Source organism: Clupea harengus, unplaced genomic scaffold (genome assembly GCF_900700415.2).
Source record: "Clupea harengus unplaced genomic scaffold, Ch_v2.0.2, whole genome shotgun sequence".
Classification (NCBI taxonomy): domain Eukaryota; kingdom Metazoa; phylum Chordata; class Actinopteri; order Clupeiformes; family Clupeidae; genus Clupea; species Clupea harengus.
Window position 1 is genome coordinate 2,468 of NW_024879972.1, and position 18,557 is coordinate 21,024.

General features: G+C 43.9%; 1 protein-coding gene across 2 annotated transcripts; it reads right to left on the minus strand.

Annotated features, from left to right (window-relative positions):
* Positions 1-1,284: 1,284 nt before the first annotated feature.
* LOC122130989 (F-box only protein 11) lies at positions 1,285-18,386 on the minus strand. 2 transcript variants are annotated; one of them, XM_042705873.1, is made up of 22 exons: positions 17,964-18,386; positions 14,882-15,009; positions 14,716-14,797; positions 14,297-14,429; positions 14,031-14,160; positions 13,726-13,809; positions 13,300-13,432; positions 12,471-12,577; positions 12,210-12,321; positions 9,731-9,837; positions 8,533-8,670; positions 7,504-7,721; positions 7,122-7,302; positions 6,837-6,959; positions 5,934-6,019; positions 5,740-5,816; positions 5,126-5,269; positions 4,826-4,936; positions 4,493-4,600; positions 3,782-3,890; positions 3,564-3,662; positions 1,285-3,288 (listed from the first exon to the last, which is right to left on the minus strand). In XM_042705873.1, the coding sequence occupies exons 1-22, from the start codon at positions 18,049-18,051 to the stop codon at positions 3,159-3,161; spliced, it is 2,628 nt and encodes an 875-aa protein (XP_042561807.1). In that variant the 5' UTR covers positions 18,052-18,386; the 3' UTR covers positions 1,285-3,158. The 2 variants fall into 2 exon arrangements, with proteins under 2 accessions (XP_042561807.1, XP_042561806.1); XM_042705872.1 differs by having other exon boundaries at positions 14,297-14,441; positions 17,964-18,385.
* Between the last annotated feature and the right edge of the window lie 171 nt (positions 18,387-18,557).

Below are 18,557 nucleotides of genomic sequence, written 5' to 3' on the forward strand. Positions count from 1 at the left end.
CTGCCCTTGGGCAAAAGGAAGTCCGCCCCTAAACTCAGGGGACATACTAGTGGTCCACTGTAGTCTGGAGGGTTCATTCAGTATTTTGCTGCAGCCCCAGAGCCAATCCCTTTAGCCTCAAAATGTCAGTCGAGACAACATTTCAGTTGCTTCACTCTCCAACCTCTCACATTCATTTGGATTGAAGGATAAAAAGATCTTTTCATTTTTTTCAATATTTGGGTGGGAGAGACCTAATGCACTGCCCTCTCCAAACCACTGTGCTTACTCTGCTCTTTTGCTGAGATAAGCAGTCCAAGGCCATGGGGTTGTGCGCAAACAAGCCCTCGGGCCCTGCTGTTGGGCCTGTGTACACCTCAGTGTGTGTATCCATCTCTCTACTTTAATGTGTGTGTGACTTTTTCCATCATAACCCAGAAATACTTAACTGTAGGATGGCTTGAGGTATTATTTCTCCAGACAGTGCTGCCTCATTCGGTAGGGCCTGTCCAAAATGACTCCTCCAACAGGAATGGTCTCCAAGTGCTTCCTATGCCCCTTAAGCGTCCCGCCCTGCCTTGTTTCTCAGTGGCTGCTGCTTCTGGGTAGAGGCCCTTGGATGGGGTTGTCTGATTCTGGCTACACAAAGGTTCCAGCATCAGGAAAAGCATCACCTTTAATTTGTCACAGAGGAAACACATTGAGAACAACCAAGCATTTTAGTGGGGTGTTCGGACTGTACACATTTCACATTACTTCAACTCTGATCATGTGTTAATTGCCCAGTTACCCATCACTCCTGCTGGCATACCCATAGTGCTGGCTGTGTCTAAAGGGCACTCGTTAGGCTTGTTTGCCTAGCGGACGCCCATATTTACCCGTTTTTGTGTGAAGGCCCGGCTTTATGAACTATGTCAACACGAGCATGGTGGTGTTATCACTACGCCAATAAAGAGCTGGCGAAACAGAGCAATAAAAATCTCCATAAGGTAACACACATAATCTGCTCAGCGTGCGGTTCACAGCCCTCCTGTTTACTGACTGAACACAAATTGCTCAATACACGCTACTTCATACGGTCCTGCAGAAAGGTCTACTTCCAAGTCAAATGAATTCAGAATCAATTAGAATAATCAGAAATAAAAGAGTGCTGGCCAAGCTCCACTAAACAGGTGGCAGAGGGGAACAGGATATAAATCTGATGAAGATAAGCTGTCAGTAAAAAGTTGGACATCCAATTAAAAAAAGTTGTGTAGTAACTGTTAATCATCGCCAGTGAATATATATCCAATAAAGCACAACAAACACCGATCTAATAAAGTTTATTTCCTTAAAAATGACCAGTTTTTTCTAGGAAATTAAACCCCTTTCAAATAATCCTAGCATCTACATAATGGTTATTGAATACTTCACATATATTAAGTGTAGATGTTATGGTACATGCATACAGTCCAGGCTGCATGAGGAGCCACAGTCACAACAGTACACACAGATGGGAGGGGAAGGGGAGGGCAGGGTAGGGGGGTGCTCGTCTCACGTCAGGCCTCAGATCACTATTCTTAATCTCCAGCATTGCATCTTTTTTAAACACCCTCAAAACACACACCATTCAAAACACAAAAAAACACTAAAACACAGAACGGAAAACTGGCAGGTCTTCGGACCTATCTGAACACAGATGTGTTCCCGTAACGTCTCAATGTGCATTGGGATGTGGATGTATTATGGAAATGGTGAGAATTGAACATAACACATCAATGTCAGCTAAAGTGACAAGCAGCAACTCTGTTAGCTCCAAGGTCCTTTCCTTTTCCCGATGCGTTTCGACAGAGTAAATCTCTCATCTCATCTGGCTTCTTACGTCTCTGAGGTACATCATGTTGGATTCAACATTCCAAAGTTCCAAGTCTTCCAAAGAAAGACACTACATTGAATAACTGCCCATTTTAATTCGACATGACCACAATGTGAGAGGAAGTTGGGAGAAACATACAAGAGTAACATGGGTAGTATAAATAAAAATCATCCACACTCTCACACACACACACACACACTCTTCCACTGTCCATTTCAAACACACTGCCAGGTCTCCTACATCACAAACCAAACACAGCCTACCGTTTCCAAGCACTACAAAGCTGGAGGACATATTTTAGTGTTCAGTTTCCAATCTTTTTTTCTTTTTTTTTTTTGCAGTAATCCTCTTTCACAGAAAGAACTTAGCTGCTGGGACAAGAGTATGATGACAGCAAGCCTATGGTGTGCTAACAACAACAACAAAAAATATTAATAACAATATGAATAATTATAATATATAATAAAATAAAAGACATTCAAATACAGTAAGATTTTTTTTTTTTTTGCTGGAAAATACAAAACTACATGAGAAAGCATTAAATCATATTTGTTGATCAGATTACCATATTAAAAAGGCAGCAGTGCTAATCACATTGTTTCTTTTTTATTATTACATTTTTTTTTCTTTAAACATACATAAACACCGGCGCCTCTGTTGCCTAAGAAACAGCTGCTATGGTGGCCATGTCACCATGGCTTATCCTCCTGTCCAGGTAAACCCCTCTCTAGTGGGGGTTGGGGGGGGGGGGGGGGCATCTCTAGGCCTTTGCTGTGGATTCTGTACAAAACTGCGGCGCTCCCTCCTCCAGTCTAGTCTTCACACACTGGAGAGGTCAGGAGGGTGTGGTGGTGGTGGTAGGGGGAGCAGTGACAGTAACATGTTGTGCCCCAACCCGAATGGACACCCGGGACCACATCCTCCTCCATTTTCCCCCCCCGTCCTGAGTCCTCCAACTGCTTAACACGCGACCCCCCCCCCCCCTCCTTCCCACCCTCCCCCCCCCCGCTCTTCTCCACCTTTATTTGCATCCAAAGGCCACTTTATGGAGCTGAGCTGAGAGGCCAGGCAAGTCTCTGTAGGTCCGTGTGCGTTGCAGTGAGCACTGGCGTGGTCTCTTCCACCAGCGCTGGGACATTGAGGGGCACAGCTCCACCCTGGTCTGGCTGCTTCCTCCAGCTCTCCGAAGGGTCTTCCCCCCCCCCCCCCCCCGTGTGTGACAGTCATCACAGAGTCTTTCTGCGTGCAGGGCAGCAGAAGCTCATGTCCAATAGGCAGGCGGGTGGCGGCCAGGCCAGGGCAAAACGGGGGGTTGGGGCAGGGCTCAGTTGTGCTGTAACGTGTTCGACTCAATAGGGGGCGCCGAGTCGTACAGAGTGTCTGTGTCGTGGGTGGGCTCTCCTGCCAATGTGCACGGGTTGGACAGCGTTCCCGCACCGCAGTCACAGAAAAACCTAAAAAACGTTTTCAGATTACGGACAGAATTAGGCTGGGCCCACAGGGATTAACCATCCAGACAAGATTTCAGACACTGGAAAAACAGTGTTTCTCTGGAGCTCCAGCTTTTTTCACTTCACTTCACCTTACAAACCAAGAAAATAGGTGGCGATTGCCTTTAAATATATTACTTCCTGCCTTCGTAGGAAAAATACGCGGCTTCTGTCAGTATGGTACACAGCTTATTTTAAATGTACACCGGCAGGTAATGAGGACATTGATGGAAACTCACCTGTCGTGCCGTATAAATTCTACATCGTGTCCTTGGTGACACTTCTTAATGCAGTTCACACAGATGGCATTTCTGTCCGTTGTATTACAGGTGTGACATCTGGGAAGGAAAGGGAGAAAAAAAAAAAAAAAAAAAAACACATACAGGAATACACTGTTAAATTCTGCAGTTTTCCAAAAAACCTGTATTTGTATACATGGCTTTGCTCGAGTGCTAACCTGTAGAAGTCATGCATGGGATAGCTGGTGTAACTGGAGATCTTGTACAGGCACTGGCCTCTGCTCACTGCCTTCTCTATGGCATCCTGATTGTTCATTATTTTATTATCTGCAAGGAGGAGAGATACATGATGCCGCTGGGTGGAAAACAGGCTCTTTTACAAAACCAGACAAAATCTGAACTTCTGTTAAAAAGCACGTCTTTAAAACGCATGGCTGCACATAGTGTGTCCCTTGTGATTTGTGTAATGCGATGTAAATTGGTATGTTCTCAAATCTCAAGACAAAGGGTTGGCTGTGAAAGAAAAGATCACTCCTGCCATCACCCTACTGAGCAAAGTGACAAAAAGAAAACAAAAACAAAAACGAGAGAAAATAAAAGACTGGTCACCACTTCCTCCATTTCATAACGCACATATAGGTAGGCCTGGTCACTGATCTTATGTTCATAAAAGAATGCAACACAGAAAAACTGAACATGTCTAGATGGTACGACAACCCATCCCTTGAGTACTGTTCTACTTGTGCAAGTTCACTTCCTGACTAAGGATTCCTTTTTAACAACCTAACTGTTTGCTGATTAAACCATGTAGTTGTTTTTAATATAGTTACATATGCATGCAGGTTTAAACATATGACGGTGTGAAAGTTCAAAGTCATATTTAATTGAAGGTGTAAAACATGGAGGCAGGTGAGATGCTCTGCTCATACCTTTCATGGTGACATTGACTCCGGATGCAAGAAACAGACCACCAAAGCGGTTGTTGAAGATCTGATTACCCTCCAGGGTGGCGGTAGCGTGGTTTGTTATTTCAATGCCTAGTAGGGAGGCAAAATATAAAAAAATCACACAAATTGAACGGTGTGATTCCAAGAGTGAAGATGCCCTAAAGCTAAAGTGCACCATAACAACATCAGTCTAAATCACTTCAGAGGTAAATAAACAAGACAAGTGTCAGCGTGACACACACAGTGCTCGACAGTGCCAATGCTGCCCTCTACTGTCCCCCTGGACTCCCAGCAGCTCAAGGACCACTGACTGACCTGCGGCGAAGCCGTCAAAGATGCGGTTCTTGCGCAGGACAGGGTGGCTGTTGGTGCTGATCAGCACACCGGCCTGTGCATTCCGGAAAATGTCATTCTCCTCCAGCAAGCCTGTTAAACCCAGGGGATATACTTATTTAAAAAACAGCATTCCGTCATTCAAACAACGCACACGCTCAAACCAGAGTCACGCACACAAATGTACAGAATAATGTACATAGTACAAAAGCATAAACACTATACATACAACGCTGCCATGCACCACACACACCTGAACACAACTCAACATAAGAATCTTACCCCGTCCCCCATTGAAAATGCAGATCCCTCCATCTCGGCCATCGTGGATCTTGTTCCTGCGCAGTGTGGGATTGCTGTCGGTCTTGATCCACACCCCAGCCATGGCATTGTCAAAGATCTCATTGTCCTCGATGAATCCCAGGCCTGGAGAGGAACACGAGGAGTAGTGCTTATTAAAGGGCATTGTCTTAATTTAAAATGGTGAACAGCACAAATACTGTTATAGAAGGTACCAGCAACATTTCAACAGTGCACATAGGCACATGTAAACACAAGATTCTCTTGGAATACTTTTGCTGGAAAAAAAAATAAAAAAAAATAAAAATAAATTCATGCAAAAAACTGGATATGCAGGCTAAACAATGGGGTCATTAACAAGTGAAGTTCAAATTGCTGTATTACTATGTGGCATCCCAGTCAGTATCAGGGGAACCACCACAACTTAGTCCATGCGTCATTCACATCGATACACATCATTGATTAGTCACCATGTTACAAACTAGGCCCCATCACTGGCTTTTCATACAGCGGTAGAAACGATAGTGGTACAAATCTCTAACTCTGCATTTGTTGACAGTAATCTTGTAGCACTCATGAGAAACCGGTTCACTTACCAGAGTTGTAGACAAGGATGCCACCATTCTGTCCACCCCAGATCTTGTTGCGTCTAATTTTAGGGTTACTGCCAGTCCTGTACATAAGAGGGGTCAAATCCATTAGCATTGATCACAAGCCTGACCTCTGTTTCACATCAGACGCTTGTTTTTGGTGCAGGTGTTGAGAGAGGCAGGGGTCAGGGGTCAGGTACCTGATCTGCACCCCAGAGTACATGTGGTTGTAGATGTCATTATCCTCCAGCACTCCGTGGCCATTGTCATAGAAGTACACCCCCACCTAAACCAACACAGAAACAAAGCCCATTACAAAATGACACCAATAATGCTGATAATCCCAGCATGCTTCACAACATGACCCAAGAGCTACTGTGAATCAAGCTCAGGAATAGTTTAAGTTCTGGATTTGTCCACACAGGATAAAAACAATGGATGCTAAATTACATCATCATGACCAATGACAACTAGGGCTGAACGATTAATTGCATTTGCGATTTAATCGCGATATGATAGAACGCGATTTTCTAACCGCAACGTTCGCGATTAAAAAACGTGGTCTAAAAAAAAAAAACTTTTTTTTTTTTTTTAAGATGGTACATTTTGCACACAGTGTTTAAAAAGTGCATGCCTAGTGTTTATACTTAAAATGACTTTTTTAGAATTACTTAAATGCACAGTGGCAAAGCCACCGATTTGTTGTTCTTGTTTCTGTAATGAGCAGTTAAATAAAAATGTAAAATGTGGGAAAGAATATTTTACACTAAATGTATCTAATATTGTGTTGGCCATATTTAAATCATTCATTACGTTTTGTTGGGGAAAAAAAGAGGATACAAAAAAAATCGCATATTAAATCGCAATCGCAATATTTTGGTAAAAAAATCGCAATTAGATTATTTTCCCAAATCGTTCAGCCCTAATGACAACACAATCTCCACCACTGATGCACAGTCAAACGTATTTACAGAACAAGCTCCAGCTGAATGACGCAGCATTGGTCCCGTTGTCCCTACGCTTTAGAATCCTAACATGGGACCCGATGCTCAATAGCCCTCGGAGGTCCACACAAGGTTGTGTGTGGAAACGGCGCGGTTTACCTGCTTGCCGCTGTGTATCCTATTCCTCCGGAGGACTGGCGTGCTCCCCGTGGTCACCCACACTCCAGCCAGCGTGTTACTGTACACCTCGTTCTCCTCAATCACGCCCTGGCCTTTCTCATGCTGCACAGACAAACAGCACAGACACACTCAAGGTTTAGCTCGTGTGCTCATCTCAGGCAGCCGACAGCATCACATATGTCTGTTGTGTATACGTCCATGGTGTGGTGGGACATGGTCAGTACATCTCCATGTGTAGGCAGGGATAGGTTTGGACACACTCACCACGTATATGCCTCCATGCTGGCCGTCATGGATTTTGTTGTGCCTGACGATGGGGCAGCTATTGGTTCTGATCTGGATGCCTGCCAGTGCATTGCCGTAGATGTCATTCATTTCAATGAGGCCCCTCCCATCACCGAATATGTACACGCCTCCTTGGTTGCCGTTGTAGATGGAGTTCCCCCTGCGTTGAGAATGACACAGCCTATTTAGGATGCTTCAAATGAACTGATTTCAGCTGCAAAGGTCCATTGGCCTCGCAAAAATACAATTAATGAGCACATGGACCTGCATTACAGCTAAGACAGGAGGAACATTGAGGACAGATTAAAGGGCAAAGGGGAGGACTGGGCATGAGAAGGCATTTAGATGGATGTGCCCTGACCTGATGGTTGGGTCGCTGTTGGACGTTATCCACACTCCGGCAAAGTTGTTGGCATAGATCTTGTTCTCAATGAACTGGCCCCGGCCTTTCTCGTGCACGTAAATGCCACCTGTCTGGCCGTGATGGATCTCACAGCGCACTACTGTGGGATTAGCGTAGGCCTTCACCTCAAAGCCTGCAATACGGTTCCTGTGGATGTTGCAGCTCTCGAAATAGCCCTGCGGAGGGAGACAAAGACAACTTAAATATGGCCCTCTGTTATTACTTTCCATCGTCATGTAACTAGGTAAATCTAGTGAAGACGGGGTAAGCGATGGGAGGAACAGATATCCCTGTCTGCTTGATATCGCTAGTCAATCACTTACATATAGGACTATTAAATAGGGCTGAACGATTAATTGCATTTGCGATTTAATCGCGATATGATAGAACGCGATTATCTAACCGCAACGTTCGCGATTAAAAAACGTGGTATAAATTTTTTTTTTTTTTTTTTTTTTTTTTTTTTTTTTTTTTAGATGGTACATTTTGCACACAGTGTTTAAAAAGTGCATACCTAGTGTTTAGACTTAAAATGACTTTTTTTTTAATTACTTAAATGCACAGTGGCAAAGCCACCGATTTGTTGTTCTTGTTTCTGTAATGAGCAGTTAAATAAAAATGTAAAATGTGGGAAAGAATATTTTACACTAAATGTATCTAATATTGTGTTGGTCATATTTAAATCATTCATTACGTTTTGTTGGGGAAAAAAATAGGATAAAAAAAAAAATTGCATATTAAATCGCAATCGCAATATTTTGGTAAAAAATCGCAATTAGATTATTTTCCCAAATCGTTCAGCCCTACTATTAAATACTGAAAATATGCACATAGAAGGTTAAAAACTCTTCGATAAATGTAAGGCTGTGCCCTTAGAGGAAAATGATGCCAAGGTTTAGGCTTTAGGTCTTTTAAGACAATGAACCCCTTGTACATGCAACTATATGAGACCCAATGTCACATCCAGATGGACAGATCTGAACACACCATGCCATGGTCGAAGGTGAAGACTCCTACATCCCGCCCATGATGAATGTGATTCCGTCTGATGATGGGGTTGCCATGGTTTTTCACCCAGATGCCCGCAAGGGCATTGTTGGAGATCTCATTGTCTTCATATATGCCCTACAAGGATCGGACACAAAAATGGATAAGGACAAACTCGTAACATTGAACACCACATGCAAGTTACTGCTGGACTTGTAGTATAGATACAGCCAGCTACGGTCCATGTTTCAAATGTGTTTTGAGGAGACATGTGCATACACAAAAAATTGTCAAGTGATCACGTCAGAAATACGGTTTCCAAAAATAGGCACACGGTTGGCAGAAGAGGTTTGCTTACGCACTTAAAGCGCTTCTCTTTCAGGTCAAGGAGGACGTTTAGCAGATCACACACAATTTTCAAGAAGTATGGAAGTGCTGCTATGAGTCAGCACTAAGGGAGGCGGGTCGCATCCGCCGAGGAGCCGGAGAGAGCCGGGTGGGCCCAGTGGGTGAGCTGGCCTGGGTGCCACCAACACACTACAGCAGACGGACCAGCAGGGGAGGACCCAGCATGAGCAGCGTCCACACACACACACACACACACACTAGCCAAAATACTCCCTGCTCATCTTTACAATGGCACAGCCACGGTGCAAACCACACAGCAACATGTGGGACAACCGTGTTCAAATCATCCCAGGCAGCCAGATGCTTCGTGTTGAATGAAGGGTAATTTAAAGTTTCTCAATTCAACACATCTAAAAGGCATAAGCTAAAAGCCTTGAGACACCATTAACAGTCATTGCTGTTTGGAATCACGCCAACATTCCCAGATCATTTCCTGGGAATGTTACTGGAGTCTGATGTCAGAATTAACAGTACCAAGATCACAACACAGGCGGTGCCACATGGCGTCCTCCCAGAACATGTGTAGGATGCATGTCAAATGACCACAGTGTGTATACCAGGGGTCTGAAGGGGTACTAGGGTTAACTTTAATATTCAACCCAACTGTTCAATTTCTTAAAAGATTTGCTGTGAAGTGTTTGAAGGACATAGTCTGTTGTTTATATAGTCTACAGGGTAGAAAAGGTGACGGGAGTACATGTGAAGCATTGTGGTGTAAGGGGTCAAGGAGGAAGTGTCTTCCTTCAGGCTGATTACTGTGTGCTGAACATGGGGAAGAGTGAGCACTCACCTGTGCGTGGTCCGTGATGTACAGGCCTACATTCTCACAGTCACTGATGTTGCAATGCTTGATGGTGGGACACGCCCCTTGACCACTGACGCATACCGCTGAGCCCACTGCAAGAGAGAGGTGGAGAAAAGAGTGGCGAGGACCATGAGGAAGGAGTGAAAACAGTACGTGAGGCATAGAACAGGAGACAGGAGAGTGCTAGAAACACACCCGTCCCAATGTAAACCCCACATGTTCAAACTATGATCAATAATTGTCAAAGGCAACTGTCAAATTACACGTGCGGTCAGTGGTTGTTGTCGTGAAATCATTATTAAAACTAATGACATCTTGGTTGCCATGGCGGCATGCAGGATGCAGTGGCTTTTGTGGCCCCCGACACAGTGCCATTTTATTTATTATTCTTACGTTAAGCTTAAGCAACGCTAACCTCTCCTACAGCCGTCAGGAACTTTCAAACCTCAGAACAGATGTCTCTTCCCATAAATCACGGACACTTTCCCCATGGACATTGTCCGCTCACCAGTCTGGCAGTGGAAGTGTTACCCCCATCAGTAACTTACACTAAAGCAAAGAAGCGCTCCCTACAAAGTTTCCCTCCCCAGTATCTTCTTGGCCGACGTCTCATCGCTGACAAAATGGATAAGATAAAACTCAGGCTATCCTCTGGAGAACTGCTCTCTGCTGCCTTTATTATAGGCGCTGATTTCAGCAACGCTAACCTTAAGAAAATCAATCCGCACCTACCCAAACCAGAAACCCTGGAACACCACTGAGGTCCGGCAGCTGCTGAAAGCCTGTGACGCAACGCTCAAGTCCGGAAAACTGTGATGCCTACAGCCCAGCCAGAGCTAACCACAATAAAGGCATCAGAACGGCCAAACATAACTACACCCTACAAATAGAGAACCACTTTCACAACAGCTCCCATCCCTAGAACATGTGGCAAGGCATTCAGTCCATTACGGATTATAAAAGCTCCAACCTCCACTTCACTGTCCACAATGTCTACCCTCCCAGATTAACTAAATCTTTTTTTGTTTACGCCCGCTTTGCCAAAGGTAATACGGAGCCAGCCACCAAGACCCCAACTCATCCAGGAGACCAGGCGCTCACTCTGACCATCACTTAAGTCAGAGGATCACTACGTAGAGTAAGCACAAAGAAGGCTGCTGGCCTGGACAGCATACTGGGACAGCATACCCCCCCCCCCCACAACCACACACACACACACACATCAACGAGGACCTCTTCTGGTCAACAAAAACCCACTTCCTTCAGAAGGCCGCCCAATAACGCCTGAGGAGGCCAAGGAGCGCCCACCTATCTCCCAAAACACTCTCTTCTACTGCTGCACCATTGAGAACATTCTAACCAGCTGCATCTCAGTGCGGTGCAGTAACTACACATGCGCAGATCAGAGAACCCTGCAGCGGTTCATAAAGGTGGCCCAGCATATCACCGGCAACCAGCTCCCAGTCACAAGACACATTTAACATAAACACTGCCTGCGTAGAGGGCCTTGCATCAGCAGCAATCCCGTTCATCCCAACCACGGCCTGTTCCACTTCCTGCCCTCTGGGTGGCGCTACAGGGTGCCTCAGAGCAAGTCTCTTCCCCCAAGCTGTTATCCATCTGAACCTGACTACGCACTGAACTCTACTCATGCAGTTACAAACACATGCAAACCATTCCTTCACTCGGATTACCTTTTTTTCACTAGTGCCATATGTTTACAATAACATTTGCAGTTTAATTACATATTCTCTATATATACTACCTTTACAATGTAAGACTGTACTTATGTTACTGCTCTTGTCTTTTTATCTGTATTTTATGCCATGTATATCCCTTTTCTACATAAAAAAAAAAAAAAAAGAGGATCATGAAAATTGCTATACACCCTCCAACTCCTCACAGGACAAAGCAAGAACTGATGAGTAGAAGTTTAGGAGTGCTTAACCCATTTGCCCCACTGACAACAAATCATGTTGGTGTAAAAAAACAAAAAAAGGCCGTGTCCCCTAAACATGGACCAGTAAGGCATGAATCACTTTTGACACAGTGACCAAACCAGACTGTTACATAAATGACAAATACAAATACATAAATGACCATTTGACTCACATGAAAGCCATCAGTTTTAACTTCTATGGAAAATGGACAGAAAAGTAATGAGAAAACGCTTCAAGTTAATTTCCACATGAACAGCAGCATTATCTCCTCTGGTAAGAGGACCATGCACGGAATAGTTGTGCTGCAACAACAGGCACATGACGCTACAGCACGTCTCATTCTTCCTACAGCTATGCTGACAACATCATTTCTCATGTCAAGTTACCAGGTAAGTGGACCCCAGTTATTACTTTTCCAGATGCTGAGAGGCTATATGAGCCATCAGAGCACTTCACAAATCACCCTGAAGGGCCTCGAGCAGAAGGACAACAAAGCAAGTTCTTGTAAGTACACCTTGTCTTACCTGTGCAGGTGCTGCGGATGATACAGTGGTCAATGTTGGGACTGCAGTTGACTGTGATCTCCAGGCAGTGGTGGGCGTTATGGTGCTGGGCTGATTTATCGTCTGGATTAAACTGTGGACCAGAAGAAGACAGGAATCATTCCAAGGGTCATTTCACAAAGGATTAATACAATGGTAAGTATCCAAGGTCAAGGGAATCTTGCATACTTTTAGGAAGGGCAGATGTAATTTCTTGGTGCATTCAGCTCACACACTACTTACCTTTATGGTCATATAACCCACATAGGCATCTTCTGAGCCCTCCATGAACACAAAGGTGGAGTCCCTTGTGTTCTCAATCACCACTTTATCAGCTACTTTACCAGGCGCTAAACAGAGAGAAACACATTTGAACTTGGAATACTACACAAACAAACATACTTCTAAACTTTAATCCTACAGGGTGCAATGTTAACTGAATCATTTTCTTTTGAATGGACCTAAATAAAATGTAACAAAACCAGTTTAAAAATACAAAGACTTCTATTCAAATGGAGTAGTTCAGTATGTCTTGCAACTGGACCTACTGTCTTCAGTCAAGCTGTATTTTATTGGTGTTTTCCCAGCATTGTTAAGAAAGGTGTAACTCCGAGGAAGTGTTTATTATTCTCAGTATTACGACACAGTATCAACAATACATTGAACAGCATTAAGATCCAAGATTAGTAATAAGTATAACATTCCTTGAGCTAGAAATTCTCTTCAAATGCATTATATAACTAATAGAACTTCAGAGCTTACACATAAGCAACTTGGGACTCACTTTGGCCCGTTCAATCTTACATTTCCAAACAGATCTACATATAGCAATTAATTAAATTGTAATTAAAATGTCTTCTTAGTATGTATATACCAAGGCAGGGACATTAATTTCAACAAACAACAAAAAGTTACAGCTTCTGCCCAAAAGTGACTTTACCTACTGAGAAATGCACAGTACACTGATTAGTTACCGTACGTGGATGACAGCGGTTTGGAAGAAAGTTGATCTCCACATCTAACAATGCTAGCTGGCTAAATGACTGCTTCTAGAAGGAGCCTTGATGCATACCTGCTCCTATCATGGTTATGGGGGACTCGATGTAGATCCACTCGTCTGTGTAGATGCCGGAGTGGACGAAGATGAGGCCATCAAAGTGGGCCTCTTGGACTCCACCCAGCGCATCCTCAATGGTGTCGTAATACTGCAAGCAAACGGGATCAGATTAGTACAGACGTTCAATACTTTCCTACGATGGACATGTCATTTCCTACCAAAAATGCAATTTATTTTCTTCTTTATTCAATGACTCATAATGGCCTGCTTTTGTTGCATCCCTAATGAAGAGCAAAATATACACCCATCCCCTGGGTTCTGACAGTTATTGGTTATCTGATCTGGAGTGCAAAATACTGTATTTCAACCAATCAGAGCATAAACCATGCCAAAGCTGTTAAACGACCACAGTTGCATAATTTAAAACATGAGGTTGCTTACCAGCATGTTTTCTCTCCCTTTGTACCTGGCTGGATTGCTGTAGAAGTGCTCAGCAAAGCCAGGCTTTACATGTGCACCCTTGTACTAAAAGAGAGAAGAAAAAAAAAAAAAACACAAGCAGAATATTCACCATGAACCAGGCATCTGCACCATCAGCAGAGCCAGAGAAACATGCTTCTTATTTACATCAGGTTTCCTTAGCAGAGCTTTGAGTCAGAGAGGCTCCCCCCCCCCCCACTAGTCATCACAAACATATGAGGAAAGCAGTGCCGAACAGAGAATCTGAACAAATCAGGCAAGCGCACCAGCTGCTGAAAGCTCTCCTTCCAGGGGTTGGGCTGCTCGTACTCCTCGGGGTTGATTTGGTAGAACTTCCCTGGCTCTGGATGCATCATAGGACGCGTGTATTCAAACACCTCCATGTAAAGCCTCTTCCTACAAGACACAGATAAAGAAAGCCTTTAACAATGATGCCGTTCGCCTACCACCCTGGTCACGTGTCTCGACAGTAGGGATGCGAGGATCGCACACAGTTGATCAAGGTTACTCTTGAGGACTCCGAGAGACTCACCAGAGGATGGGGTCATTGGCCAGCTCGCTGAAACGTTTGCACACACATGCCGCCTGGCACAGGTCTTGCTCCAGAAGATATGAGAATATCTTCAGAACCACCTCATCTGGCAGCTTCTCCTGTAGGTACTGTTCTGCAGGAGCCGCTAAGACAGCACAGTAGGTATCATGTGTGAGGTAAAAAATGTCATGTTCATAGTCAAAGTCAAAGTCAGCGCCTATAGGTTTATACCTCAGAGTTGGGCCTACTGATATACACTACTAACAGAATATGTTGAAGATATTTGTTGGTAAGAGCTAGGCTCAGTACCTAGTGAGTGTCAATGTGAGTATGCGTAAACCAGAACAACTGAATTATTACTGTAGGAGGCCAGGTCCAATTGACTGTGTAGTAGAGCACCTTAGAAGGTAACAACTCACCAGGTAGGTCCTGGGACTTCCCTGACACACGAGCTCTCTTCGCTCTGTGGCCGAACGTTTCTGTGGTGGACGTGGAGGCACCCTGGATGGAGACAGGAGGGTTAGAGGGCCTGTGGTGGGCTTAACGCTGGGGAATAAATAACATGTTGCAGGGGTATCCTCCTACCTCCATACTGCTCTTGGTAGGGCACGCTGATCTCTTGGGCAACAAGGACTTTCTGCGGAGTTGATAGGGACTGTTCTGAGCTCCTGGACCGGATTCTTCTGCGACCATATCTGCAGGCACGTCCTCATCTGCAGAGAGAAAAAGACCAAACGCTTAATTAGCCTGTGTGTTCATAGCCTGAACGATAAATGTTGTCTTGCACACACACAATGAGACTGCCCAAAACTCTGCATTAAAAAAAAAATAATCCTCTGATGAACAAAATTTGAGGTCTGCCTTTTAGCTGAATGAACAAACAAAAAATGTTAATGGCCTTATCCCGGTCACACACAAAAATAAATAAGTCCCACTTCAAGCAGGTGGGCGTCTTGGATAAACAGGCACGAATGGATTAGCAGCTACAGTGATGGGTACAGTAAAAATAGCTCAAGCCATGGGGCTGAGGGCACACATTCATACACACTGAGCGGCTGTCTAAAGACACCCATAGGACATTAATAGAGCCAGGTCCTCCCACAGCCTCAGTGTAGCTTGGACAAACCTCCCTTAAGCCCTGTGCTGATCAAATACTATCTTGACAAGATTAACACGGATCAGATCAGTTAGACGTTTCTGATAGTTTGCCCAATGTTTTTCCTCAAACACATAGCCAGCGAAGTCTAAAAAGCTGTATGGTCACCTGAAGACCCCTTCGTTTTTCATGTGTATGGAAAAAAAAAGAACTCTTTTACCTGCATTTTGAACTGAGCTGCACTGTTACCATTACACAAACCTTAGTGGCTTATAAAACAGTACACTTCCTCAGGGGCTGGTCAACTAGTTCTCCTACCTCTCTCGGAGTGGACAGTGCTTGGAGACTCAGATTATTATCCTCAGTTAGCATCCTCCTGTAGCCTTGGTACATGGGCCTCTCAATAGAAGCAGGCCCTACCACCTGACCACCACCTCCCTACCTACCTACCTGTGATTACCTGTTGTACTGATCACCTGTAGGCTACTGTCTGTCCCTCTCTTTACTGCATATTGGCACCTGGAGACAACAGTTAGAAGTGACATGTGAGAAATTCCACACTGCCGCTGCTTTTTCAACTAGATTTCTTTTTTAATCTGTCACCAACATCCATCTTGTTTCTGACTAACCAGCACTAAAGGGTAAAAACATGAAACGTTATGTCCATAGTCACTCCTGAGTCTAAATGCCTGAATGTTGTGGAACAGAGTTCAGTGATTCTGGCATTCACATTTTGTTCTTTTCATCTAGCTCTAAATGCTAATCCGGTTACTGTGTGAAAATGAGTACGAAAATGTATGTTTGTGTCAGCTTTTAGAAGAGTTTACATCACTTGGATCCTGTTATCCAGGGCCCTTCAAATAAGACACCAGACCCACAAGAGCATGGCAGTTATCCCCAAACCTGTTCCTAAACAAAGACTCTGTTTATGCAGGAGAGAAAACAGCACCCAAAACCCCCCCAAACAGTTCAATATTGAGTGGTGTGAAATTACACTGATAAAAACATTACCACAGAGGCACTAACTGATGCACACACCCTCTAACATAAACAGAGGTGGTCTACAAACACCAGCAGACATATCATTAGTTGGTCCTAGTAATTCATGGATTCTCCATCTATAAAATAAAATCTTACGTGAACATGAATGTGAAGAGGATATGGGTGGCCAGCCGGCATAATTATCAGAAAGATTATCATTCGTTTGAGGCCAAGAACCCCATCACAAAAATAAAGTAAACTTATAAAAGGTAACTGGGGGACCGGCAAACTATTAGCTGGGTGACAAAAATGCGCAAATATGTTGTTAGCAACAGTAAAGCAGATGTTCAGAAGGTGTCTCCGTGACTGGGCAATGTTGACATCTAATGTTAACATTAGTCACTATAAGCTCAATGAGTAACGTTAAATAGTAAAAAGGTAAGGATTGTTGATGTAGCTAGTTAGGAAACAGATTTGCAACCATGGCATATGCAGTTAATAGATGCATATATCCCCTGGCGACTTATGTGCCCAACGATCCCTAACAATTGAAATGTGAAGACAAAAGGTTTTCTGATTGATCAACGCAGATGCACATCCGCAACCGAGGAAAGCCTTTAGCTAAACGTTACATCGTTAGCGTAGATTCCTATTAGGACACGGAAACCATAAAGCAAAGGCGAATGCAGCGGAGTAAAATTAGCATTTGCATAGTGTTTCTATAGCCTACCTACTTAGACTGCGCTAAACATCCCCCAAAGCCCATTATTTCATGTTACCTACATGGGCAAACCCTGCTTATGGCAGCAAAGTATGTTCCTGCCATGGTTTAGGCAGATGGATACACAACTGCGTAGCAAGATCAGTTAGCAGCTAGCTGGTGCTATAGTAGCTGGTCCGTTACCGATTGTATGTTGTGTTCAAGCTAGCTTCATTAGGTAGCCTACATTACAAAATAACTTACTGACTGACATAATATATGCCTCTGAACTGCAATCAACAACTTGGTCGTGACAACTATGTTAATTACAGCACCTATGAAAAATTCACATTCCAAGGTAATCACTGTCTAATAAAAAAGGCTGAGGCTAGCTAATGTTGATTAAATAGTAGCTAACGTTAACACTATCATATCTAATGTTACGTTGTGGCTAGGTAGTTAGCAAGCTAAACTACACCCCAAAAATGGCAGTCAATAGCCTCCCGTTAGCTAGTTCGCTATCTAGTTAGCTTCTACGCAACGCAAACTAGTAGTCTGTGTACACAACAAAAAGGTACAACACATCTCTAACAACATATGTATCGTAAGGTACAACGAAGTTCTTGATTTTGTACGTTGCACAATTCCTCTGACGGTGAGTTAACTGCCTTAGCTGTAGATAAACTGACTACTCCGAACATTAGCATAGCTGTGATTGTGGTCAGTCAAGCCAAACAAAGCGCGGCCTGGCATGAACGCTACGAAACGAGATATTTGGGGGTCCCTACCTCCATTACAAGGGAAAGAAAATTCTAGAAAATGGCCTAATATTATTGTATAACAAAACGGTAGTATGTATCTATGCGTTTGTTTGTAATGACACGTCGTACCTCTTTCACCGTTGTTCCGTTCCTGCTGCACCGGGCGCGGCCTCGATACTCGCCTGGGTCTTCTGTTGGTTGCCCTGACGGAGTTCATTTGGTGAGTTGGTAATTTAAAAAATAGAATGTTTTGCTCCAACGTTCGTTTCTGGTTTTCTTTGGACCTCTAGATCCAACTCCGTTGTCCTATTTTGAGAAGCATAAAGACAATTGCGATGGTGATTAGATCTTTTACGGGGTGTTATTTGTGTTTTTCGGACAGCTCCCCCCTCTGCTCCTCTGGACGGGCTCCGTCTCTCTCTTTTGCAGGAGGAGCCATTAACTCACACGGGGACAGAAACGAGAAAAAAAATCACAAGGGAGCCGTATCCACCAATGGAATACTATTATCCCGTCTCCCCTTACGGCTCCTAGTTGGAATGCCTCCTTCAAGTAGTTCCTTAACCCTGACTTAGATTTGAATAGGCTACCCTTACCTTTGGTGTTTTTGACTTGAAAAGTTAAGGCTAATGTAAAAAAAACTGCTAAAGAGAACAATGCTAGTTCACAGCAGGTCATCATTAAATACGTAAAATGGACGAACCAAGTGAGTGGTACAATCGA